General features: G+C 44.7%; 2 protein-coding genes across 8 annotated transcripts in view; both read left to right on the forward strand.

The window, feature by feature from the left end:
• Window positions 1-4,276, forward strand: part of Rad17 (RAD17 checkpoint clamp loader component) — a 33,152-nt gene extending 28,876 nt beyond the window's left edge. For all 5 annotated transcript variants that reach the window (XM_052159699.1, XM_052159698.1, XM_052159701.1 and 2 more), the window contains 2 exons: window positions 2,303-2,360; window positions 3,521-4,276. In XM_052159699.1, coding sequence (XP_052015659.1) covers window positions 2,303-2,360; window positions 3,521-3,803 — 341 coding nt within the window. In that variant the 3' untranslated portion in view covers window positions 3,804-4,276. The remainder of the gene's footprint in view (window positions 1-2,302; window positions 2,361-3,520) is intronic.
• A 193-nt stretch (window positions 4,277-4,469) lies between these two features.
• Window positions 4,470-26,203, forward strand: Marveld2 (MARVEL domain containing 2). Of its 3 annotated transcripts, none has more exons than XM_052159906.1 (7): window positions 4,470-4,516; window positions 9,598-10,749; window positions 14,557-14,592; window positions 21,308-21,456; window positions 21,705-21,876; window positions 24,306-24,356; window positions 24,784-26,203. In XM_052159906.1, exons 2-7 carry the CDS (start codon window positions 9,613-9,615, stop codon window positions 24,904-24,906), a joined length of 1,668 nt encoding a protein of 555 aa, XP_052015866.1. In that variant the 5' UTR covers window positions 4,470-4,516; window positions 9,598-9,612; the 3' UTR covers window positions 24,907-26,203. The 3 variants fall into 3 exon arrangements, 2 of the variants coding, with proteins under 2 accessions (XP_052015866.1, XP_052015865.1); XR_007973740.1 differs by lacking the exons at window positions 4,470-4,516; window positions 24,784-26,203 and adding exons at window positions 4,746-4,836; window positions 23,157-23,383; XM_052159905.1 differs by lacking the exon at window positions 4,470-4,516 and adding an exon at window positions 4,746-4,836.
• Window positions 26,204-26,539: the final 336 nt, after the last annotated feature.

Below are 26,539 nucleotides of genomic sequence, written 5' to 3' on the forward strand. Positions count from 1 at the left end.
TTGTACAAGGTAGTCCAATGCTGTACCACTGAAGTAAATCCCAGATGACCCTCCAGGGTTTTTTTTTTGTTTTGTTTTGTTTTGTTTTTTTTTTGTTTTTTGGATTTGTTTTTTTTTTCAAGACAGGGTTTCTTTCTCTGTATAGACAGTCCTGGCTATCCTGGAACTCACTCTGTAGACCAGGCTGGCCTTGAACTCAGAAATACACCTGCCTCTGCCTCCCTCTACTTTTGAACAATGAAATTGCCTTTCATTTTCCTAGATATATTTGCTTATACACATATGTACTTATGTGTGTCCATGTGTACACATGCATGTGAAAACAGAGACAACCTCAGGTTTTGCTCCTCAGATCCTGTTCGCCATTTTTAGATATGTCTCTCACTAGCCTGGAATTGGGACCCGCCCTTCTCTGCTTCCCCAGGGATAGGATTACAAGCACGTGACAGGACATGTGCCTTTTTTTGTTTGTTTGTTTCAGGGTTTCTCTGTGTAACTCTGGCTGTCCTGAAACTCACTCTGTAGACCAGGCTGGCCTCAAACTCAGAAATCTGCCTGCCTCTGTCTCCCAAGTGCTGGGATTAATGGCATGTGCCACCACTGCCCGGTGCCTTTTTTAATATTTAAATTCTTGGGATTGAACTCAGATCCTCATCCTTGCAAGGCAAGCACATTATCAACTGACTTGTCTCCCCAGCCCTAGTTACCTAAGCTTATTCAACATATGTAAGTTCATCTTTCTGTTGGTGTGTGTGTGTGTGTGTGTGTGTGTGTGCATACTAATGACATGGGGGCATTCAAATTATATCATCAATAGATGCTGTTGTTATAAACATAAGAATTCAAAAGTGCCTTTTAAAAGTTTTTTCCATTTATTTGTTTGTTTGTTTGTTTGTTTATGAGGCAGGGTCTCTGTGTAGCCCTGGCTGCCTGGCTGTCCTAGAACTCTGTATAGACCAGGCTGGCTTTGAACTCAGAGATCTGCCTGCCTCTGCCTCCTGGGCTGTGGGAATAAAAGGTGTGCACTACCACACCTGGGTATAATTATATTTGTATTTTATTTAGTGTCTCTGAGATGTAAGAGACAACTTTCTGTAGAAGGGTGTTCTCTACTTCCACCACGTGGGTCCCAGGGTTCACGCTCAGGTCATTGGGCTTGGTGGGCAGGCCTTCCATTTATCTCGCCAGCCCACAGACTTGTCCTGAGACCCCATTTTAATTTCTTTCTTTCTTTCCTTCTTTTCCTCTCTCTTTCCTTTCATTTTCCTTCCTTCATTATCTTTTTTTCTTTTTCTTTTTGGTCCTTTTAGATTTTGGACACAGGGTTTTTCTGTGTAGCTCTGGCTATTCTCTGTAGACCAGACCAAGCTTTCCTTGAACTCACAGATTCTCCTGCCTCTACCCCTCAGGTGCTGGGGTTGAAGGCAGAAAGGAATGCAGACACCAACAGCTTTTTTTTTTTTCATTTTGATTTTTTTATACTCCCAAGTGGAATTTGTGGGTCACATGTGATTCTTAATTTTCTGGAGACTTGCCTTACTAATTTAAAATAACAGTTCTATTAGCTGCATAGTGGTATCTCATGTGTTTGCTTCCCCAAGGATCAGTGATGGTCAGCATTAAGGATAATGATGGTGCTTGCTTATTGGCCATTGTATATTTTATTTAGAAAAAAAATTTCTTTTGTTTTGCAAAAATACGTGTGAACTTTAAAGACATTAAATTAAATGAAATAAACCCAGGTACAAAGAAAAAAATACTACACAATCTCTCTTGTATGAGGAAAAGGAAAGTCAAATTCATACACAGTGAATTTTTGGTTACCAGAGATCAAGTAAGGAAACTGAGGTGTTAGTCAGAGGACATAAAACATTAGACAAAAGAGATAAGTGTAAAGTTTTATACATCATGGTAGCTACTATTAATATGCATTTGAAAAATATGAGTTATTTAATTATTTAGTGTATATGTGTGTACATGCATGTGTATGCGCTACAACAGTCACTTGAGTATCAAAGGATACTACTGAAGCATGGATTCTGGGGATTTAACTCAGTTCATCAGGCTTGGTGGCAGGCACTTTACCCCACTGAGTCATCTTGGTGACCCAAGAGTGTATTTCAGGTGTTCTCACCGAAAGAATGAAGTAGTGTAATACATGTTGACTAGCTTGCTCTAGCTATTCTATAAGGTATACAACATGAAAATGTCATGTACACCATAAATATATAGTTTAAATTTGTTAATTAAAAATGCATTTTTAAATGATGGCATTTAAAACTTTGTTAAAATGTCTTTTCAGCTCAGATTTCTTTTATCCAAGATATTGGAAGACTTCCTTTGAAGCGAAACTTTGGAAGGTAAACTGTTCATCTTCTAGAAATCTGTTACTGAAATGTCTACTGAATATGTTTAGCATTCAGTCAGTAAATATTATTCACAAAATACAGAACAGCTGGGCACAAATCTTTATTTCTGGCACTCAGAAGGTGTAGGTAGGAGGATCTCTGAGCCCAAGGCCAGCCTGTTTTACTGGACAGATACAACTATGTAGATACACTCCATCTTAAAAACTAATCAATTGATGAATTAAAAAAAGAATTAAAAGGAACTAGGGCGGAAGAGATGGTTCACTGGTTCAGTACTGACCAGAGAACCTGAGTTTGGTTCTTAGCACCCATGCTTGGCAGTTACTGCTGCCCTGAACTCAAGCTAGGGTATCTGACGAGCTATAGACATAAGATTAAAGACGGCTGGAGATATGGCTCAGCGGGTAAGAGTACTGACTGCTCTTCCAGAGGTCCTGAGTTCAATTCCCAGCAACCAAGTGGTGGCTCACAACCCTCCTTAATGAGATCTTCTGGTGTGTCTGAAGACAGCTACAGTGTACTTAGATACAATAATAAATATATCTTTTAAAAAAGAAAAACTACAGTACCTGTTTATAGCTTAGAAGGTAACAATAAAAAATAAAAATAATGCAAAAGAAGGTAATAATAGATTTGTTTTGAGACAAAGTCTCACTATGTAGCAGAGGTTAGACTCAAAAGTCTCTTATCCTTACCTCCCAAGTGTATTATAGGCTGTACCACCACACCTGAATGAAGTTGATTGGTTTAGTTTCCTTTGGGAGACAAAGACCCCTTATGTAGTTTTGGCTCCCTGAACTCAGAGGTCCAGTACCTGCCTTTGCCAATCCTGGGTGTGGGATTAAGGTGTGAGCACCATACCCAGCTTTAGTTCCTATTTTAAAATTACATATTTACTTGGACACTATGTAGTCCCATTGTGTTTTCTGGGATTTCTGTTTTATGCTCATTTTTAGTGTATATATAAATATTAGTCTGTAGGAGCTCTGCTGAAGACATTAACACTCTTTTTGTAAGCAGAAAGGATTTATTCAAAGTTGGTCTTTTGCCTTGTAATTTTTGTGTGTTGTGGGTAGAAAGACCACTTAGGTTATAGTTTTAAGGAATCTTGTGTTTGGTTCCCATTGATGTCTTCACTGTGACTCCGACAGGTTGAACATGGAAGCCCTGACTGACAGGGAGCTGGGGCTGGTGGACCCTGACAGTGGAGATGAGTCCCTGCACGGTGGAGGACCGCCTGCTCAGGAGCCTCATGGCCGCCCCGCTCACACTGCCGCCGCTGACCCAGAAACCTGGTCTCTTCCTTTGAGTCAGAGCAGTGGGAGCGATCTGCCTGCCAGCCAGCCTCAGCCCTTTTCCTCCAAAGTGGACATGGAAGAGGAGGAGGAGGAAGAGGATATAATAATAGAGGACTATGACAGCGATGAAACCTAGGGAACAGCCTGCCAATCAAATTGCCACTTGAGAGATGGATTTTATTCCATTCAGTGTTCTCTGAAGGACCAGCAATTTGTTAATTGCTCAGTTCCTGATAGTGTTCATCATAGAGGCTGGCACCTGCCATCTTGAATCGACGCAGGTCTCAAGTACTCAGTCCTTAGTATTTATTTGGTCATGTGTATGGCTTGAGGAGGCGAGGTCACAGTGTGAAGTATGTGTGAATGTTGTGCTAAATATCAAAATGTGAAGGAGTAATCCAGAATATACAGACTTTATGGGGTGTTGTAAATTTGATTTATAAAACAGTTTAGGATGCAATTATGAGTAAAAATAAACTTTGTGCCTTATTTACAGTTTGCATCTAGTGTCTCAGATACCGTTTTTGGTATGTTGTACAGTGGAATATTTTAGATACTTCTGGAAAGTATTTACATAATTTATATCAAAATTAAAAATGTTGGATTTCATTTTGTTTTTCTTATCCTTTAACATCCCTACCGTGCACTGTCTGCCTTGGGTCCAGGCATAAGTGGAGCCAATGTTCTGAAATGGGAAGGGGCTGGTAGCAACTATGCGGTGCTTGGTGCTTGCTTCCTGGCCTGAGCTAGGCGGCCAGGCGGGCGGGGCACTGGGCTCGACCACGCCCCAAGAGCCCGATCCCAGTTTCGGTGCCCGCAGCGGCGCGTGCTCTTCCGGCGGCCGCGCAGGTGAGTGGGGCCGCGATGCGGCGACGGCACGCCGAGCCCACCGGGTGGGCCTTTCGCCCTGGGCACATCCCCGGAGCCGCTTCCCACGCGCGGCCGGGCCGAAGCGGGAGCACGCGGGCGCGCCGGGCTCCGGGGGGCGGCGTGGGCGGGTTTCGCTGCTGCGACAGGTGCGGCCGGCTGCACCGCCGCCGTCCTTCCGGGAGCCTGGTGGCGCCGCCCTCGCCACTTTCCCGGCTGCCCTGACCGGGACTACGGCCACCTTGGGGCGGAAGCCAGAGTGGATTTTCCAAACAAGAAGGCAAAGGCGGGACCCGCACCGGGTGGGTATAGTCGCGGTGCCGGGAGGCTAGCTGGGGGACCCTGGCGGGGATGCTGGGCGTCTGTCGGTCCGCTCGCGGCTGCAGCTCCGCTGCTTCCCCACCCCAAATCCCCAAGTATCTGAGGCGGTCCACTTTCTGGAGGCGGCAAAACTTTTGAGGCAACTAAAGGGGAGAGTGTGGGTGTGTAAAGTAACTAGGCTTGATCCCCGCGACGCTCGGGGAACCATTTTTGTGGCCACAGCGGTAGCATTCCTAACTCCCTGGCTCCAAACAAAAGACCTGCGATCGAGCTAGATGGAGCCTGGAGGGCTCAGGGGCAGCCGCTAAGACGCAAGGGTATTTATATATCAAGATGTGGTCAAATACCGCTGAAGAGCCCTTGCTGGTAACACAGTTTGCTCTTCTACTAGTCTACACATATTTGTGTTTTGTGTAAATGATAAAGTGATGTAACTCAAACGAGCGGTTTTCCACAGGTGAAGATGAATTGAATCCGTTACAGTGAGTCATACTTTTAGGAGTTATGGGGGGTCGAGCGGGATCCCCAGTAAACCATATGTACCCTAGAGACCTCAAATCTTGTTCTGTTTATTTGTTGTGCTTTTGCTTCTGCATTCTTAGGCATGTGTGGACTGTAAATGTTGTCTTTTTTAAACAACAAAGAGATAAAGACAAAAGGGCAAAAAACCTTTTGCTGTTGTCCAGGCTGGCAGTATGTCAACTTGACACAAATTACAGTCCTCTTAGAAGACCGAACCTCAGTTGAGGAGATGCCCTTGCTAGATTGACCCGTGGGCAAGCCTGTGGTGCATTTACTTGATTGGTGATTTAGGTGGGAGGGTGCTGCCGCTGGGCTGGTTGGTGGTCCTGGATGCAATAAGAAAACAGACTGAGCAAGCCAAGAGGAGAAAACAGTACGCAGCACTCCTCCGTGGCCTCTGACTTCCCTCAGTAGTGCAGTGTGACTCGAGTGTTGTAAGGAAAAGTAAACCGTTTCTCCCCAAGTTATAAGTTCATGGTGTTTTATCACAGCAGTAATAACCCTGTCTAAGCCAGTTGCCCTTTAGAGAGCATCTGGTTTGCATTGCACATCTTTCTGGGTTATCATAGTTAATCCTCCAGGCTTGGGGTGTCTTATCGGAGGACCCTGAAATTTCTTCCTGGACTCCTTCCTCTGTGTTCCACCTATTGTTCAATCGGTGGGGTGCGACCCCTAAGGGATCAATGACACTTCATCGGAAAACACAGATATTACATTATAATTCATAACAGTAGCAAAATTCCAGTAATGAAGTAACAAAAATAATTGTATGGGTTGTGGTCACCACAACTTAGAAACTTTATTAAAGGATAGAAGATTAGGAAGGCTGAGAACCACGGATCTGTTGGATGGTTCTGTCTGGTCTGGTGGTAGTACCTTCTCTCTGGACAGACTGCATCTCCACCTGGATTCCTAAGGGGCTGCTGAAACTCCTGAACTCTGTCTGCGACTCTCTGAGGATGGAGAAATGAATTTACTATAAAGTGATCAGATAGATATCTAGCATTTATTGTTTTGTTTTCTGTGGGCGTTGTGCCTGCATGTATGTCTGCACCATGGATATGCAGTGCTCATGGAGCACTGAAGAGCTTGTTAGATTTTTGGAACTGGAGTTACAGTTGGTTGAGAGCCTCCGTGTGGAGGCTGGGAATTGAACCCAGGTCCTCTGGAAGAGCAGCCATTGTGCTTAACCACTGAGCCATCTCTCCAGCCCCCCTGGGCCTGCTTCTAAGTAATCTGGTAGAGGACTAGGGCAGGGAGGAACGGTGAACCCTGAATAGGATTGGTCTTAGAGGAGTAGTTATTGAAGCTGATCTGTGGGACACGGAAGTTCCGAATGCGACCCTTCCCACTTTTGGTTTTATTTAAATTCTTCAGTGACCACTTATTTAATGTGCCCTGCATCTAGAATGCAAGGCCTTGCTGTCTCCATGGCTCTCCCCAAGGGGTCACGTTATCAACAGCCTCCTCAGCCTTCACCTTCTGGGTTGAACTCTGAACACCACATCCAAAGAGATCTTGTTAAAACAGATCCGGTCACTCCTCAACTCCCACTCTGATGGCTTCTTAGAACCCATTCATCGCCAGTGGATTTCAGGTCTTACGTGACTCACTTGGCATTGGATCTACTGTGCGTCTCATTCCGGTGCTTCCTTGCTGAGCTCTGATTGGGTGTTTCCTTAGCACATTAGACACTATAGCTGTTCCGTTTGCCTAGAGCGCTCCATCCTCCCCCACCCCCACCCCCGCTTGGTTTCCATGGTCACCTCATTTCTGTGTTTGTCACTTTCTCCACGAAGACTCCCCTCACTGCACTAAAGCTGTACCACGCTGCCTGCAGGGCCCTCCTTTCTCCTCTTTAAGGCTTTGACCCTTGGGGCATTATGCATTTCGCTTCTCCATCACCTGCCACCCACAGTAGAATCTAAATCCCATAACGGCAGGGAACGTGAATACAACCTCAGCGTGTCTGATTCATGGGAGGTTCTCAGACAATCTTCGTTGGCTAATGAGCCTCCATTTTACAAGTAAAATTATGCCCTAGGATTTCCAAATTGCTCAACACCTTAAAGAGGTGTTTAAACTTAAATTTGTCCTAATTTCAAGATAGTACCATATGTCTACTTGAATATCCAATAAAAAGGCATAAAAAAGTTGAAGGGAGAAAGTCAGCGTGTCTCTTAACCTAGTAGTACATCAGTAAGTGGTTTTTGTTTGTTTAAATTGTATATATATATATTTAGGTCCTTGCTTTCATCAAGGAAGGCAATAGACTTAGTCAAAGTGTATTTTGAAAAATTTTAAATTTTTTTCAGGTATATTAAATTCTAATTATTCTAATCCTGAAATGCTTTAGTTGTCCATGGCAACAGCAAATTGCCTTTAGATAATTGCTCTGGGAACAGTGATATTCACAGTTAGAGCTGCTATTGTTTTACACAGGTTCTGGGGAACCACAGCTGGGACGTTTTTATCTCTGAGAGCTCAGTTTCTCAGTCTAATGCCAGATGTTAATATTTTAGGAGGAAAGAAGCAAACCTTCTGCATCTTTTATTTTGTGTGTTTGAGTGTTTTGCTTGCATGTCAGTGAACAACATAGACGCAGTCCCCTAGGGGCCAGGAGAGGGCGTCAGATCCCCTGGGACCCGGGTTATAGCCATCTGTGAACCCCCCATGTGGGTACTGAGAGTCAACCCCAGTTCCTCCAGAAATGCAGCCAGGGCTCCTAACCTCTGAGCCAGAGTTGATTAGCAAGGCAAAGGACTTCTGCTTGCTGTGTTAAGCCTGCTTTAACGGCCCCTTAGCATCCCCAAAGCAAAAAGTGGGTTAATAAAAATGAAGTTAGACTCCAGAAAACCAAACAACCCTATTAAAAAATGGGGTACAGAGTTAAACAAAGAATTCTCACCTGAAGAACTTCGGATGGCGGAGAAGCATCTTAAAAAATGCTCAACTTCATTAGTCATTAGGGAAATGCAAATCAAAACAACCCTAAGATTTCATCTTACACCAGTCAGAATGGCTAAGATTAAAAATTCAGGAGACAGCAGGTGTTGGAGAGGGTGCGGAGAAAGAGGAACACTCCTCCACTGCTGGTGGGGTTGCAAATTGGTACAACCACTCTGGAAATCAGTCTGGCGGTTCCTCCGAAAACTGGGCACCTCACTTCCAGAAGATCCTGCTATACCACTCCTGGGCATATACCCAGAGGATTCCCCACCATGTAATAAGGATACATGCTCTACTATGTTCATAGCAGCCCTATTTATAATTGCCAGATGCTGGAAAGAACCCAGGTATCCCTCAACAGAAGAGTGGATACAAAAAATGTGGTATATCTACACAATGGAGTACTATTCAGCCATTAGAAACAATGATTTCATGAAATTCTTAGGCAAATGGATGGAGCTAGAGAACATCATACTAAGTGAGGTAACCCAGACTCAAAAGGTGAATCATGGTATGCACTCACTAATAAGTGGTTATTAACCTAGAAAACTGGAATACCCAAAACATAATCCACACATCAAATGAGATACAAGAAGAAAGCAGGAGTGGTCCCTGGTTCTGGAAAGACTCAGTGAAACAGTACTTGGCAAAACCAGAACGGGGAACTGGGAAGGGGTGGGAGGGAGGACAGGGGAAGAGAAGGGGGCTTACGGGACTTTCGGGGAGTGGGGGGCGGCCAGAAAAGGGGAAATCATTTGAAATGTAAATAAATTATATCGAATAAAAAAAAAAAGAAAAAAAAATGAAGAGTATTTGCTGAGCTACCAATCTTTGGTATGCTCAGACTCTTATTTAAATATTTTGATTTAGATGCCTAAAGATAAGGCTGTACTTGGGAACATATTAGCATTCTGTATTGCTCAAGTTTTTGTTTTGTTTTTATATTTTGTCTATAGGATTTGTACATAAATAAGACTTAAATGCCTTATTATATAAAGTCCAAAACTAATATTTAAAACAGCACTTAAAATGTTATAGAATACTTAAGTACATTTCTGGATAAATCTAATTATTATATGCATTTAAAATATCATTTTATATATTATAAATATGATAAATATATACATTTATCATTTTATGTACAATAAAATGTGGATAGATCATGTTTGCGACTTGAATAGGTTTTGTAACTAAGTGAACAAAATAATGGGATTTTATTTATGAAGGATATAGTAACTCAGCATAAATGATACCTTTCATTTTGGCCACAGGTGTGAAAGTCACAAATGTCGTCAAGTGATGGAAGGTCCAGGATTCGGGACGGGGGCTATAGTGAGGTTCCCAGGGACACGCCTGGGCCAGATGGTACCTTAAGAACCCTCCAGTCTCTTCACAGCAGTGAGCTGGCTGTGAGCGCAGATCCACTGCCGCCTCCCCCTCTCCCGTTACAGCCACCATTCGGTCCCAGCTTCTACTCAGGTGACACAGAGGAACCGGCCGTGGCACCAGACCTCAAGCCGGTAAGACGCTTTGTTCCCGACTCCTGGAAGAACTTCTTCAGAGGGAAGAAAAGGGACCCAGAATGGGATAAGCAGGTGTCAGATATCAGATACATCTCCGAGGGTGTGGAGTGTTCGCCTCCAGCCTCTCCATCGAGACCAAACCACCACCCACCCAACTCTTACAAAGATCCTTCTGGAGGGTCACAAGGCACCTTTAACTCCCAGCAAGAGGCGGACGCCATGTTTCCCCACGACCCCTATGCGTCCTTAGACCGGCGCACACAGACGGCGCGGACGTACAGTGAGAAGGTAGAGGAATACCATCTGCGCTATGCCTACATGAAGTCGTGGGCAGGCCTGCTGCGGATCCTGGGTGTGGTGGAACTGCTGCTAGGGGCCGGCGTCTTTGCGTGTGTCACCGCGTACATCCACAAGGACAACGAGTGGTACAACTTGTTTGGCTACACACAGTCCTATGGCATGGGAGGGCTCGGTAATACGTATGGGGGTTATTACTACAGTGGCCCCAAGACCCCCTTTGTACTCGTGGTGGCCGGATTGGCTTGGATCGCCACGATTATCATTCTGGTGCTTGGCATGTCCATGTATTACCGCACCATTCTTCTGGACTCTAACTGGTGGCCCCTGACTGAGTTTGGAGTTAACGTTGCCTTGTTTATCCTGTACATGGCAGCAGCCATAGTCTATGTGAATGACACCAACCGAGGCGGACTCTGCTATTACCCGTTATTTAATACGCCCTTGAATGCGGTGTTCTGCCGCGTGGAAGGAGGCCAGATAGCTGCGATGATCTTCCTGTTTGTCACCATGATAGTTTATCTTGTCAGCGCCCTGGTCTGCCTAAAGCTGTGGAGGCACGAAGCGGCTCGCAGACATCGGGAGTTCTTAGAGCAGCAGGAGGTACGGCCGGCGTGGGGTGGGGGCTCTCAGCGCCTTTTGTTTTGGTTTGCTTTCTTTTTTTTAAAGATTCATTTATTTATTATATGTAAAGACACTATAGCTGTCTTCAGACACTCCAGAAGAGGGAGTCAGATCTCATTACGGATGGTTGTGAGCCACCATGTGGTTGCTGGGATTTGAACTCAGGACCTTTGGAAGAGCAGTCGGTGCTCTTAACCACTGAGCCATCTCTCCAGCCCTGCTTTCCTTTTTTCTATGTCGCTTAAACATACAAAGATGCTCAGCACTTTGTCAGTGTCATTCTGTATCTGTATCTGTATTTAAATGTGCCGAACTTCAGAACGCCTTTCCCAGGGGCTCACTTCACCTGGGAATAGCCTGCTGGTTTGCTTGTCATTGCAGAGAGACGCCAGGTCACGGTAGCTTGTTAACTGAGTGCCTTGTGGCGGACTGATGCAGACAAGGAAGGACCTGGCCACAGAGTTTGAGTAAATGATACTAACATACATTACATAATATATCTTATGTATATAGAATATACACATAATAATATATACAATACATAAAAAACAGAAATAACATAGATTAAGTGTCTCATCATCAAAGCAAGTTCAGAAACAGCTTTGATTCTTTCCTAAGATAAAATTTAATAAAACCTCATGACCTCATGAAATATTTCACTCATAGGAAGGACGTATATATTTAAATACTACAATTTAATCCTTCCCCCCGCCCCCCCCCCCCGAAATAGCTCTAAGACTCTCTAGCTGGGTGGCTCAGTCAAGCATGGGGCCTGAGTAATAAGTCACTAGGTCTCTTTAAGAAGTAAAAAATGTTAGCATGCACCTGTACTCCCAGTGCTGGAAGGTGGAGACAGGAGGATGCCCTGAAGCCCGACAGTGGAGCCCCCGTCTCAAACAAAAAGTGAGGCACCGGAGGACTGACACCCTAGGGTGCCCTCTGACCTCCACATGTGTGATATGGAGCCTTAAGAACCCACATTGACAGGTGCAGACACATGTGCACACACTCAAAGGAGCTTGGCTAATGGGAATAGTGGCTTCCACCTGTAACCGCTGCCCTTGGGAAGTTGAAGCAGGAAGATCGTGAGTTCAAGTCCAGCCTGGGCCACGTAGTTTGAGGCCAGTGTGGGATCCCTGACTCAAAAAACAAAACCAGAAAAGATTGTGGCGACCATGTTTACATTAAAAACAAACATCAAGTGACTGAGTCATGGTGAACATGAAACTCGTCTGGCTTTGATGGGTCATCGCGTGGGGAGTTGTAGATTCTGAAATAAGAAAACACTGAAAAAAAGAAAAAAAAGAAAAAGCCGGGCGGTGGTGGTGCATGCCTGTAATCCCAGCACTCTGGGAGGCAGAGGCAGGCAGATTTCTGAGTTTGAGGCCAGCCTGGTCTACAGAGTGAGTTCCAGGACAGCCAGGGCTACATAGAGAAACCCTGTCTCGGAAAAAGCCAAAAAAAGAAAAAAAAAAAAAAAAAAAAGAAAACACTGCATTTGTTTCTTTTCTTGGATTTTACTAACTAAAAATAACAAGGAAAATAATGAGCAATGAGAATAGTATAGAGGGAAAAATGATGGTGAGACCTAATGTGTTGCCATATATACCATCACATAAATACCATCACATAAAAAATTGCATTTAAAATGACACGAGTTTGACAGTAGCAACATTATAGGTATGTTGCGCTGCTTTCAGTGTGCTCTGAAATAAGTGATAGTTCACTACCTTCCAGCAGGTTCACTAGAACCTCCTACTCCACTGAAAATACTATTTGCCTTAACTTAGTTCTTAGTTAAGTTGAGTATATTGTAAAAATTCCCACTCCTGCTTTCCTCAAGGCTTACTAGATTCTATATAATTGCACATGTATAAAGGAAGATTAAATCCTGGCCCTTTAAGAGCAAATTTTAAGCTTTTTCATGAATGTGATTTGTTTGTACTGTGTAGCCCCAGCTGGCCTGGAACTCACTATGTAGACCTCATCAAGAGTGGCCTGCCTCTGCTTCTGCCCCTGCCCCTCTGCCCCTCTGCCCCTGCCTCTGCCTCTGCCTCTGCCACTGCCTCTGCCCCCGCCAGGATGATGGTTGTGCGCCACCATGCCTGGCCCTACAAATGGTTTTGTTTGTTTTTTATTTATCTATTTTTATGAGTACAGTGTCATTGTCTTCAGGCACATCAGGAGAGGGCATCAGATCTCATTACAGATGGTTCTGAGCCACCATGTGGATGCTGGGATTTGAACTCAGGACCTCTGGAAGAGTAGTTAGTGCTCTTAACCACTGAGCCATCTCTCCAGCCCCACAAATTTTTTTCATAACACTTACTGTGTTAATCAAGAAACTTCTCATGTTCTAGTATGAATCATTCTCTAGTGTCACAAAATTTATTTGTCTTTCTATAATTCTACATATATTCAAGTTACTTCTAAAAATGTACCTGAGCACTGCAAGCATATTTCATAAATTTAAGTCTGTGTAGAAATTGAAGAATCCTAAGTTGTTTTCTTTTGGTTTTGGTTTTGGGTTTTGAGACAAGATGTTGCCGTGTATCCCTAACTGGCCTGATATTATGAGACAACCTGACCTTGAATTCTCAAGATCCTTTGGCCTCGGCCTTTGAAGTGCTGGAGTGATGGTAGCAGGTGTGTGCTACCACTCTGGCTAAGAATTTTAAATTCTAATATGCAAGAACTAAAATAGGGAGACCTTTACCATTCTTTATAATGTTCTTGCTAGTTTAATGATAGTTTTTAATTATTTAAATGCCAAAGGTCTACTACAGTAACATGATTGTAATTATTAGCATATTTTTTCTTCAACAAAAGCTTATTTTGTACCAGATGGTGGTGGCTTGCACCTTTAGTCCCAGCACTCAGGAGGCAGAGGCAGGTAGATCTCTGAGTTTGAGGCCAGCCTGGTGTGCAGATGGAGTTCCAGGTCAGCCAGGGCTACAGAGAAAACTTGTCTGGAAAACCAAACCAAACCAAAACCCAGCAACTTAATTTGTTTCATTTGAGAGGAGCTCTCACTATGTAGCACAGGTTGGCTTGCAACTCACCACAATTCTCCTGCCTCAGCCTCCCAGAGAGCCAGAATTACAGGTATAAACCAGTGTGTTCACTTAAAAACTTTTTATAAGGTTTTTTTTTTTTTACAATATTTGATTAAATTTGAATTAAATTTGAGTTATTGAAGGTGACACAACAGACTTTTTTCCCTATTTTATAAAGTGACTTTATCTACATTTTAATTGTCCAGGGGGCTGGGCATGGGCGAGGTCACAGCTGTAATCCCAGCATTTGGAGCAGAAGCAAGAGGATGGTCACAAGATTAAGGCCAGCCTTATCTGTGCCGTGAGCTCTAAGCTAGCCTGGGGTATATAGCAAGATCATATCTCATAAAACAATCAAAAACAAAATTAAACACCCAAGATAAAAGTAACCATAAATAAGTAAAATCTAAGTAATTCAAGCAACGTACCTGATAGTATCGCCCATCCCATATCTCCAAGTCCTCTCCGCGATCCTGGCTGACAGAGCCAGCCAGTTACCTGTCATCCTCTGGTTCCCCACTGGCCCAGAGAAGTATGGGCAAACAAACGAGTGTGGGGTACAAACATCAGGAGAGGATCGACCTGGAACCTAGGATTGAGCTAGGAATGCAAATGGGTGGAAACCGTTACTACAGGCAGTTGTCTACAAGAGCAGTGAGTACTGTAGTCAGCTGAGCCATCTCCTCAGCCCCTTGAAATCATCTTAACTCTTCTATTGTTGTTATTCCAGATAAACGATCCATCGTTGTCATCAAAAAGGAGAATGGTAAGAACCCCATTAACTTGAAGTTATGCTGTCTCTGCAGATTTGCTAAACGCTTATTTGACATAGAATCATCCATGTGTGAAAGTGTGGTTCGGGCTCTCGGCATTGTTTTTTTTTTTTTTTTTTTTTTGGATTTTGGTTTTTTCGAGACTGGGTTTCCCTGGCTGTCCTGGAACTCACACTATAGACCAGGCTGGCCTCGAACTCAGAAATCCACCTGCCTCTGCCTCCCAGAGTGCTGGTATTACAGGCGTGTGCTAGCACACCCGGCTAGCTTTTCTTTTATAATGGTATTTTATGTCAGGCCCCCTGGAACAGGAGTTATAGAGCTGTTGTGAGCTGCCATGTGGGTGCTGGAACTTGAACCCAGGTCCTCTAAGAAAACAACCAATGCTCTTAACCACTGAGCCATCTCTGCGGCTCTGACTTTCAACTTTTTTCTGATACTAAAAGGAACAAGCCAGGCATTCTTCCCTAGAAGCCCTTTTCATTTTCTTACATGAATTTCTTTTGTAAGAGAACATGGTTCATCTTCCTCATCTGCTTGTTTATTTGAGATAAGTTTTTGCTGTGTGCATGTTGCTCCTGCTTCTGCTTCCTGTGGTACAGAACTCTGGCCTTACTAACTGTGCCCGGCTAATTTTCTTCCTTGGAAGTCATTCTTCCTGAGGCTGGGATGTGGCTCAGGGAGTGCAGTGTGTGCCTGGCATGCAGGAATCCTGCCTTCCCTCTCTGCTGCCTGGGGAAAGTGGCCCACGGCTGTGAGCCCAGCCCGTGGAAGGTAAAAGCCAGAGATTAGAAGTTCAAGGTCATTGTCTTATAGTTTCTAGGCTGAGATGAACCACCATGGCCTTAAGCAAGCTGGGGAGGGAAGGGTTTGTTTCATTTGCATATCCACATCACAGCCACCACCTAAGGAAGAAAGAAGTCAGGGCAGAAACTTAAACGCAGCAACAATCGAACACACACACACAAACACACACACACACACACACACACACATCACTTCACCATGGGAAGTTAATTTTATAAATGCTAACACTTATTAACAGATAATGTGAAAAATCAGTATCAAAATTTTGCAGAGTGCTAACATTTGGAAGTATGTTCAAAATATCCCCAAGTGTTTGCCTGCCTAATGTGTGTGAAGTCCTGGGTTCAGTCCCCATCACTGAAATCCATCCATTCACCCATCAGTCACTTGTCAGTCGTCCTTGGGGACGTTTTAAGGGGTCCACTTTGCAACTGCTTATTTCCCAGTACTGGGCTGGACAGGGCCATCTCTCGGAGCAGTGCTGTAGTAGCAGCAATTGTGCTTGCCCAGGGTAGAATGTATGGGTTCCTGGTTATTACCCCCTGAGGCCCTGGGGTTTACCAATAAAATTCATGCAGAGTAGAGTCAACCGAAAAAGCCAGGAAGATGCTGGAGAAAGTAGCCGTTAAGAATCGGTCAGTGTTCCTGCTTGATGGGACATTCAGGTGGGGCGGGGCCATTAAGATCCGCTGGAGAGTTCAGACTGCTTAGGCCCAGGCAGCATGTCCAGGGTGTATTTCTAGGTCCTTTATTCTGAGAAGTTTTGGAATAGTTAGGAATAATGCCCACCCTTTCTCTGTTTTTGTTTGTTTTGTTTGTTTGTTTTGTTTTTGTTTGTACACAGGGTTTCACTGTGTACCCCTGGCTGTCCTGGAACTCTACCTGCCTCTGCCTCCCAAGTGCTAGGACTGAAGGTAGATGCCACCATGCCTGATTGAAATACCCATTCTTCCTTTGGTTGGAATCACTTGATCTATAGCTTTCCTGACTCTTTTTAAACTATGGAAGCTGAAGCCAAAACAAGCCTCTCTCTAGAGTTGGATTGTTGTAGAGAAAGCTTAGGTATATTCTAAGAGAGACTCCCATTAATTAATTGAACTTACCCAAGAGGAATAATGATGGAAAGTTCTAGAACTCTGTCTTATCTTGGGTATGATAAGGTCCGTCTTATCCTGGATCCTAACTGGGATTGGTTTGGCAGAGTGGTTTGGGAGAGATAGCGATATGCTGCGAAGAGATGAACTTTAGAATTAAACTGCTCGGAATCAGGACACCTGGGCACTTGCCATTTGGTTCTGTGGAAATTACTTATCTTCTCTGAACTTGCATTTCCTGTCCATCATCTGAGCCGTAAAGTAGGCTGAACCTTATGTTTATATCTTATGATTTTTTTTTAAATATTTATTTATTATATGTAAGTACACTGTAGCTGTCTTCAGCTGCCATTAGAGGGTGTCAGATCTCTTTACGGATGGTTGTGAGCCACCATGTGGATGCTGGGATTTGAACTCATGACCTTTGGAAGAGCAGTCAGTGCTCTTACCAGCTGAGCCATCTCTCCAGCCCATCTTATGATTTTTTGAATCGTGATTTGATTTTTTTTTTTTTGAGAATATGATCTTTTTAGAAGCAAATTTTTTTTTTGTTTTTGTTTTTGTTTTGAGACAGGGTTTCACTATATAGCCCTGGCTGGCCTTGAACTCGTGGAGCTCCACTTGTCTCTGCCTCCAGAGTGCTGGGATTAAATGTGTGCACCATCACACCTGACTCCTGAGTGCTGGGATTAAAGGTGTGCACCATCACACCTGACTAAAATCTTTTTTTTTTTTTTTTAAAAGAAGATGTATTTGTTTTATGTGATGAGTGTTTTGCCTGATTATATATCTGTATGCCACACGCATGCTCATGGGGGACAGAAAAGGGGGTCAGATCCCCTGGAGCTGGAGCCACAGACACTTGTGAACTGCCATGTGGGTGCTGGGAATGGAACCTGAGTTCTCTGAAAGAGCAGCCAGTGCTCTTAACTTCTGGGCCATCTCTCCCGCCTCAAGATTTATTTTTATTTGTGTGTGTGTGTGTTTGTGTGTGTGTGTGTGTGTGTGTGTGTGTAAATGTGTGCCATGTGTGTGAGAGTCCCCTCTGTGGCCTTAAGGGGATGTCAGATCTTAGGGAACTTGAGTGGCAGGTGGTTGACCGCCCCCTGACGTGGGTGCTGGGAACTGGACCCAGGTTTTCTGCAGGAACAGTGATTGGTGCCCTTACTCACTGAGCCATCATCTCTCCAGCCCCGAGATAATTTTTTTAATGAAATGGTATAAGACATAAAGCAAGATTGGATATAGCAATAAAATCTAATAAAGGCATACCTCTGGGCAGGTTTTGTTTTTTGTCTTTAATTTGGGCAGATTAATTTCCCTGAGATTATATTCCATAATCAGTGCAAATGTTTATTAAGCCTGGGGTTCTCAAACTTTATTATGCAGACATACCAGCCAGCCAGCTTATTGAAATGGGCCTTGTTGGGCCTGGCTGGCTCATCCGCTGCTTTTTTGCTCATTTGCCTGAGGACTTGAGTTTGGTCCGAGGAGCTACGTGGAGGAAGGAGAGAACTGACTCCTGTGATTGGTGGCGCACGAGCCCCGCTCTACCCTAAATCACTCAATGGAATTTTAAAAAGCGGAATGCCATTTGCATTTAGCAGGCCTGTGCTAGAGCTTCGCCATCTGCGTATGTAACAGTGGAGCGGGTGGGAATCAGAACCCTGTCTGGGTATTGAGGGTGCTGGGGTGGCTTTGGGTCAGGCCCGTGTGTGTATATGTGTGTGTGTGTGTGTGTGTGTACACTCAGGGAACGTCAGAACACAGATGTGTGCGGGGCACAGGTCAGCTCTCTGTGCTCTGATCCATGGGGTGTCCTCCTAGCCCACGTTGAGTTTGCGTAGTGAATTCCACAGTGCCATTTGTCTGTCCCAATGTTTCCTTCCTTGGTCTTGAGTCATGACAGAGCATTTCCAGTATCTGCTAATAGGACAAGTTAAGAGACAGGAAAGAGGCCATGTTAAACCTTGGCTCTGCGGCCTTTCTGTCTCCTTCATTCGTGCTTATTGCCAGGACAGTGTGACTTGTCCCAAAGCTGCGACTCAACCCCACGCTGTCATAAAGCTTTCTTCTCGTATGAACAGATAAACCAGAGAAGTAGCTCTGAGCAAGTAATGGAAATGATTGGTGCTTGAGCCAGGCGAGGTGGCTCAAACCTGTAATTCCTTGTGTATTCAGGAGGCTGAAGCAAGAGATTACCATGAGTTTGGGGCCAGTACTGAGGGAGATTAAGACCAGACAGAGTGAAACCCTGTCCTAAAACAACAAGCAAACAAAATGGGTAGTATTTACCTGATATGTATTTTTTAAACCTAGAAATGTAATTAATTATGAACTCTACCATCCAGTGTGCTTCCCGGGCCAACACCGGTCCTGTCTGCCTAAGAGCTGTGCGGGAGCTCCAGAACAGCCTTCCACAGAAGTCTGGAGTGTCAGACAGTCAGTGCTAAAGAGAGGCACCATGACGTTGAGCACTTGGGAGGTGGAGGCCGGTGGAGCTCTGAGTTCCAGGATGGCCAGGGCTACATAGAGAAACCTTATCTTGAAAAACAACAAACAAACAAACCGTGGGTCTCAAAAATGACTTCCCCAAGTGTCTCTGTTACTTTTCAATTGCTGGGATAAATTTTTTTTCTTGTAAAGAAGAAATTTCATTTGGGCCTGTGGTTTCAGAGAGTTAAGAAGCCATGATAGCGGAACAAAGGCCTGGCAGGAATAGGAGGCGGAGAGAAAGAGAAATCCTGGGAATGACTGGGCCCTTGAAACCTCAAACCCCACCCCCAGTGACGCCACACCTCCTCATCCTTCCCTAGCAGTACCACCAACTGGGGACCAAGTATTCAAACACCTGGTGGGGCAGTTCACATTCCAGTCTCATTAGCAAGACACCCCTCCTCACCTGTTTCCTTATGCTGCCCCCCTCCCCCTTGGCCTTTCCTGCATTGGGTCCCAGTACCTAACAGTGGTGTGATCTCCCATCTGCCGGAGCCTCTCCTTTCCAGATCCCTTTCTCCGGGGTAGTTAACAACCCCCACTAACCACCTGTGCTCGCTGGTGAGGTGATGTTAACCTTGACAGTGAGCTAATGTTAAACCAAACCTCAAGACCAGTGCCAGAGCAGGGAAGCCGAAAACGAAAGAGTTTTAAAAGTTGCCATAGCAGCAGAGGGCAAGGTTCAAAACCGTTGCATTTCTGCACCTTTGGTTGATTTTTGCAGGTTTAAGGAACTAGTAATGGAGAACAACGACGCTTCTGTATCAGAGAAGAGCCACGTTTCCTGTGGTGTGGTTGGCACATCCCATTCATTCACCAGACTCATTCCTAGCACGCCTCTGGAACTGCAGGGCGGTTTAGCATGAGAACAGTATACATTGAAGGAAACAGGTTTCTGCATATTATTCATTTAAAGCAGTGTTTTCAACCTTCCTAATGTTTGACCCTTTAATCTAATTTCTCATATTGGAGGGACCACCCCTCACAACCATAAAGTTACTTTCCTTGCTACTTCATAACTGTAACTTTGCTACTGTTCTGAATTGTAATGTAAATATCTGTGTTTTCTGATGATGACCCTTGTAAAAGGGTCATTCAACACATACACACACACACACACACACACACACAAACACAAATGGATGAGACCCGCAGGTTGAGGAACACCAATTTCAAGTGTCAGTGAACTTGTGTTACAGTATAGTGCCACAACACTTGTCTGGCATGCTCAAAAACTCTGGGTTCCGTCTCCAGCATCACAAAAATTAAATACTTAGGGTTTAATTGTGGTTTTTCTCCTTACTTGATGGGTGACCTTTGAGGGTTTACTTTACCCTCTTTGATCCCTTCTGGCATCTGCAAACTTTGGCTCGTGTTCTGGGTGCAGTGCAACTGAATGCTGACCTGCTTTGATGGCCTATTCTAGAAGATTCCTCTGTATCTTCATCTCTGTCCCTGCTGCTGGCTTGGTTCAAAGCCTGTCCCAGCCGTTTTCTTTTCTCTTTCCTAAATATGTAATATTTTTATTAAAGGGTGTGGCCATAGTCCACCATCTCATGCCTGCAGGCTTTCCTGAGCCCCAAGCTTGAGAACACTCACACCCTGAGTCCTCCCAGTCCTCCGAGTGGTCCTCCCCATCCTCTGACTGGTCCTCCCCATCCTCTGACTGGTCCTCCCATGCAAGTTCCTCTTAAAGACTGACATCGGAAATGCTTTCTTTCTTTCTTTCTTTCTTTCTTTCTTTCTTTCTTTCTTTCTTTCTTTCTTTCTTTCTTTTCCTTTTTTTTTCCTTTTTTTTTTTTTGTTGTTTTTTTTTTTTTTTGTTGTTGTTTTTTTGAGACAGAGTCTCTCTGTGTAGCCCTGGCTGTCCTGGAACTCACTCTGTAGACCAGGCTGGCCTCGAACTCAGAAATCCGCCTGCCTCTGCCTCCCAAGTGCTGGGATTAAAAGCATGCACCACCACCGCCCAGCTCAGATATGCTTTCTTTCTGAAGCATTGTTGTTTTATTCGAAATGTTATGAAACGATCTCGCTCTGTAGTCCAGGCGAGCTTCCAACTGCTCGCCTCGCCAGCCTCTCGGGTGCGCCTTGCAGAAAGCGGCACGGGTTCTTTGCTTTCTCCCTTTCAGATGATGCGTCCGTGCGTCTCGTCCCTCCCCCTCCTGCCTGATTCGGTCAGCCTATGTGTGTAGAACCCTAAGTGATCGTTGTTCTCCTCGTCCTCCTGCCCGCTCCTCATTTCCTCCTACTCTCTGGGGTGGACTCTTCCCGCCCCCTTGTTCACATCGGTCCTTTTCCTCTTCTCCTGCAGTGTGAAGTGGCCGCCAGTGACCGACAGAGAGGCCAAGAAGTTAATGGCAAAGAGTTGAGAACTACAACGAAAGTGACTCCCGAGCTCCTGAGCGGACACATCCCTCCCGGCCACATTCCTAAGCCCATCGTAATGCCTGACTACGTGGCGTGAGTCCGTCTCATTTGGGCTTCATCTTCGAGTTTGTTATCCAGGGTAACACGCTGGAATATAGGAATGATACCCGGGTCTGGTCCGAGAGCAGCGAGCTGACTGGCTTCACCGGTTCAGCTTGTTTTAGTAGAAGTTACAATGTTTTCCTACTCTGTGGCTAGAACCCAGGGTCTGAGCATGCGCAGGCTCACCGCAGACCTCCTGCTGTGTAAGGTTGACACTCTGGTTTGTGGTTTTCCCTCAGAAAATATCCTGCGATTCAGACGGATGATGACCGAGAACGCTATAAGGCTGTGTTCCAAGACCAGTTTTCAGAGTACAAAGAGCTGTCTGCGGAAGTGCAGGCCATCCTGAGGAAGTTTGCCGAGCTGGACGCAGTGATGAGCAGGCTTCCACAACATTCTGAAAACCGCCAGGTCAGTGTCCACAGCTGCCGAGGGGACAAAAGGCCGCGGTCTCAGGATTCCCCCACGCCTGTCTCAGCTGTCTAGCAGTGTTTGGGGTCTTTGAGGTGGCTAAGCAGCATCTCCACTCCGGTTAGTAGAACAGTGTATGCACAAGGCGTTAGGCTTGATCCCAGAACTACAGAAGGAAAAGAAGAAAAAAGAAAAATATTAATTATATAATGTAATGTCTTTTATCATTTCTACTGTCTTTTTGTCTTTTTTTTCCCCTAGTGCTGGGGATCAAACTCAGAGCTCGAGTATGGTAGACAGAACTCTGTCATCCTCAGCCCAACCTTTAGTTACTAAATATTTTATTTTCTTATTTAAGTAAAATATAATCTGCCAAGATATATAGTGCCGGAGTATTGAGGGAGACAAATGGTCCGCTCAGAGTAGACTAGCCCCAGGAGGACTTGTGGGATAGTGCAGCCCCGCTCATCCTGGTCCCAAGTGAGGAGAGTTCTGTGGGGAAGGCCTAGAGCAGAGCTAAGCCCCTCGTGGTCACATCTGAGTGATCGCCAGGGCTAAAGCAAAGAGAAAAGCCGCAGTGGAGACAGTAATTATGGGGACGAGAGGAAGTTTTCTTGGAAACATTCTTTTAAAGATGAGGTGGGGTAAACCTGGCAGTGGAGGCACACACCTTTAATCCCAGCACTGGGGAGGCAGAGGCAGATGGATCTCTGAGTTCAAGGCCAGCCTGGTGTACAGAACAAGTTCTAGGACAGCCAGAGCTAACAGAGAAACTCTGTCTCAGAAAACCTTTAGAAAAGGGGGGAGGTGAAGAAGGGAGGGAAGAGAGAGACAGAGACAGATTGAGGCTGACCAGGCATGGATGGCACAGGCCTTTAATCTCAGCACTCTGGAGGCAGAGGCAGGCGGTTCTCAGAGTTCCTAGCCATCTTGATCTGTAGATCCAGTTTCAGGCCAGTGTAGACTACATGGTGGGACCCTGTCTCAAAAACAAACAAACAAAAACAACGGAGCCACCTAGCTGGTCCCTCATGTAAAATATTTTAAAATGTTTAAAAGGATTTATGTATTTGAATACACATACACACACACACACACACACACACACACACACACACACACGGACGCAAACAGATCTTTCTTTTGAGAACCTGTATCAATTGTGGGGGGGTCTTTGTTTTTATCATGTATGTATAATGTATAATAAATCACTCTTGACTGTAAGTTATCTAAGATATATATATATATAGTAATGACATTTCCCCAACTCTACGGAATAGCGTTAACTAAGAACACCGATCCAGGAAGCAGGAGAGATCCAGCAGACACTGACGTAGCACATCAGTTATCATTGTATGGAAAACACTTAAGATCTACAGGTCCAGGGCTGGAGAGATGGCTCAGCGGTTAAGAGCACTGACTGTTCTTCCAGAGGTCCTGAGTTCCATTCCCAGCAACCACATGGTGACTCACAACCATCTGCAATGGGATCTGACGCCCTCTTCTGGTGTGTCTAAAGATAGCTAAGTATACTCATATAAAATAAATAAATAAATCTTTAAAAAAAAAAGATCCACAGGTCCAAAAAGGGTAACCAAGGGGAGCAAGAAGAGGCGTGGGTGGTGTGACATGAGTCTGCACACCCAGCTGCTTGGGAACTAGGCTAGAGAAGCTGCTGAGCCCGGGAGGCCTAGGCCAAGCGGACAGTGAGATCCTGTCTCATAAGAAGTTGTGTCAGGAAAAACAAGGCATTCGTGGAGAAATGGAAACATTTCCATAGTCGTCTGTCTGACGGGAGAGTCAACCTCTTCACACATCTTCTATTTAATATAATGTTTATAATAAAATTAGGAGGAACCTTACATTAGCTGTTCTCGGGAATAGCTGAATATTGACTAGCCCCAGTCCTTTACACCAGAGGAGCTTTATAAGAAGGATGGAGAGGCTGTGACTACAGCCAGTGCCCTGGTCTTCACACACCAAACTCTTTATGAGAGTCATTGCAAACAAGTGACCCTCCTGATGGCCGTTTGAGGTGGTTGTGGATATTATTTTCAAGGAAAAAGACTGCTAGGACAAATGTCTAACCCAAGGTCACATGGTTGCTTGTCAAACTCCTGGAGACTAGTGCCTGGTAGGTAGTTAATGTTCAGGCCTTTGTCTAGTGAATTATAATTTTGTGCAAATGTTTTCTGTCTAGCTTTGGGTAAAAAATAGAGAGTGTTGTTTTTGAGGCAGGGTCTCCCTCTGTAGCCCAGACAGATTGGGCGGGGCCACCACCTACCTCTCCCCACCCTATCCCTGTACCAGAATTATAGGCGGATGCTGCCATACTTGGCAAAATAGTTTTGTGTTCCAATTCCCAGTGTGCTTTGGGACACAATGTGAGTAAATATGTGTTTTAACTAATACAAATATGTTATTTTTAGGAACACGAGAGAATTTCAAGAATTCATGAAGAGTTTAGGAAAAAGAAGAATGTGAGTAAAGTCATTTTCTTGGTCATTGTGTCCTTGTCTGGGTACGCCGGTGATAACCTGATAACCGGTAGACTTCCGGTTTCTTTTTAAGCTAAATTATTAAATGTCTCTCCATCGAGTCCCTGCTGGTCCTGAGATGCCAGGAAGGGTGCAGTTGGAAAAGACACGGGAGAGACTTTATTCATATTTCCTACACTTACCTTTTCATGTACTTTGACTGCTAAGGGTGCCCTACTGTGTGCATTCTCCTTGGCTTTGCTGTGACCCTAAAACACAGGGTATTTTGTGCAGAAAGGAGAAGGTAGGCTGTTGTAATTGTGCAGGTCGTGTCACTGGGCAATCCTGCTATGTCAGCTGTTTTCTTTGAGGATGTGCTGTGTTAACCACTGAGGACAGTGGTACTGAATAAGGACTGTTTCTTTCCTAGGACCCTTCATTTCTGGAAAAAAAGGAGCGTTGTGATTACCTCAAGAACAAACTTTCTCACATAAAGCAAAGAATTCAAGAATATGATAAAGTGATGAATTGGGATACGCAAGGTTATCCCTAGACACTGCCTGCTCTGCCTCTGTGTGTCGGTCTCCTGGGTGAGAGTCAGGCACTTCCAGGTCATCTAAACATATCCTAGATAAAACGGTGTGATTCTACTCAAACATTTCAAGCCAGTTTCAAAGCCATAAGGGCCTTTACTGAGATGAGAGAGACAGTGTATTCAGCTGTGTACAGTTTACCGTTTTTCTCATTAACAAGGACTTGAAGCCAAGATCAGTTGTCACACTCTGTGATCTTGGGCAAGTTGCTCGATCCTCTGTGCCTGTTTCTTCTGTAAAACAGTACCTACCTCATAGGGCAGTTAGGAGACCACACACACTCATCTTTATTTCTCAAGCATCCCGAACACAGCCTGCCGCTACAGAAGAACCGCCTTCGTTCGTGTGGGGCGTGCTGTGGGGGTGTTGATGGGATGGACGAGTCTCAAGAAGCAGTCCTCAGTGAGCAAGCGTCCACAGCTAACCAAAGGTGGTGTCCCATGATGCCCCTGTGCCTTTTGCCGTTAGCACGCGTAGCCTCAAGTGGGCGTTTGACTGTTGCCTATGACCTGTTATGGCCCCTCACGGCCTCCATGTCTGTTATCAGGGTCTCTATGCATATATCTCCACGGCCCATGGCCCATGCCGTGTGCACTTGAGAGTGACGCCCTCCAGTTTACTCGGATTCCCTCCTGTGATTCATTGCCACACCAAACCCCAGCAGAATCTGTGTGACAGTTTCTGCCCACCACAGCTTCCAGTCAGACAATTGACCAATCAATGCCCAAAGGGTTTTACAAAGTAGTGAAACCAAAGTAATGGATGGAGCTGGCAGAGGCCTGGAAAGTTCTGGCTGCTGATGACCTGGTTTGTATTTTTTTGTTTTGGTTTGGTTTTTTTGTCAGTGAAACTGACAGTCCTCTTGCAGACTAACTTTTGTACTGAGACCTTGTCTCAGAACATGAAACAAATAAAAATAAAGAAAGGAGGAGAGGAAAATAAATAAATAAATAAATAAATAAATAAATAAATAAATAAATAAATAAAATATGGTAGTGTATGCACACCATCCTAATACTCAGGAGCTGAGGCAGGAGGATGTTAAGTTCAAAGCCAGCCTGGGCTTCAGAGCAAGCTCCCCCCCCCCCCCTTAATGTAAGGTATTGCCATTTTGTACATTTAAAAAGTTTAGGTTAGCATTAAAATTAAATGTCAAAGACATTTAACTTTGTGAGACTTTATTTTACTACAGTTGTAAACACTAATCTTTTAAGACCGATGCTGCAGCACTGATTTTTTTTATTTAATGTTGTATCAATTCACAGATGTATTAAAATGTCAGTTACCTGTCGACATTTGTGTGTGCTCCTCATTGGTTGGTTTTGAAACATTCCTGTGCTCGCCGAGAATGTTTTGAGGATACTTCTCCTTAATGAGAAAATAAACTGGATGGCTGGAGACAGTGGTTAAGTGCACACGCTATTCTTGCTGAGAATTCGAGGTCTCGTCCCAGCACCCACTGTTATGAAATGTAAGGGTGAGGGGGTACCTGGCGGGCCCGTGCCACGGCGTGCCCCTGAGTAATTACACCATGCAACAGGTCTGCTATAAAGACAGTTTATTGGGGGAAGGGAGAGGAGTGAGACCTGGGAA

This window comes from Apodemus sylvaticus, chromosome 16, assembly GCF_947179515.1.
Source record: "Apodemus sylvaticus chromosome 16, mApoSyl1.1, whole genome shotgun sequence".
In the NCBI taxonomy this organism is placed as follows: Eukaryota; Metazoa; Chordata; class Mammalia; order Rodentia; family Muridae; genus Apodemus; species Apodemus sylvaticus.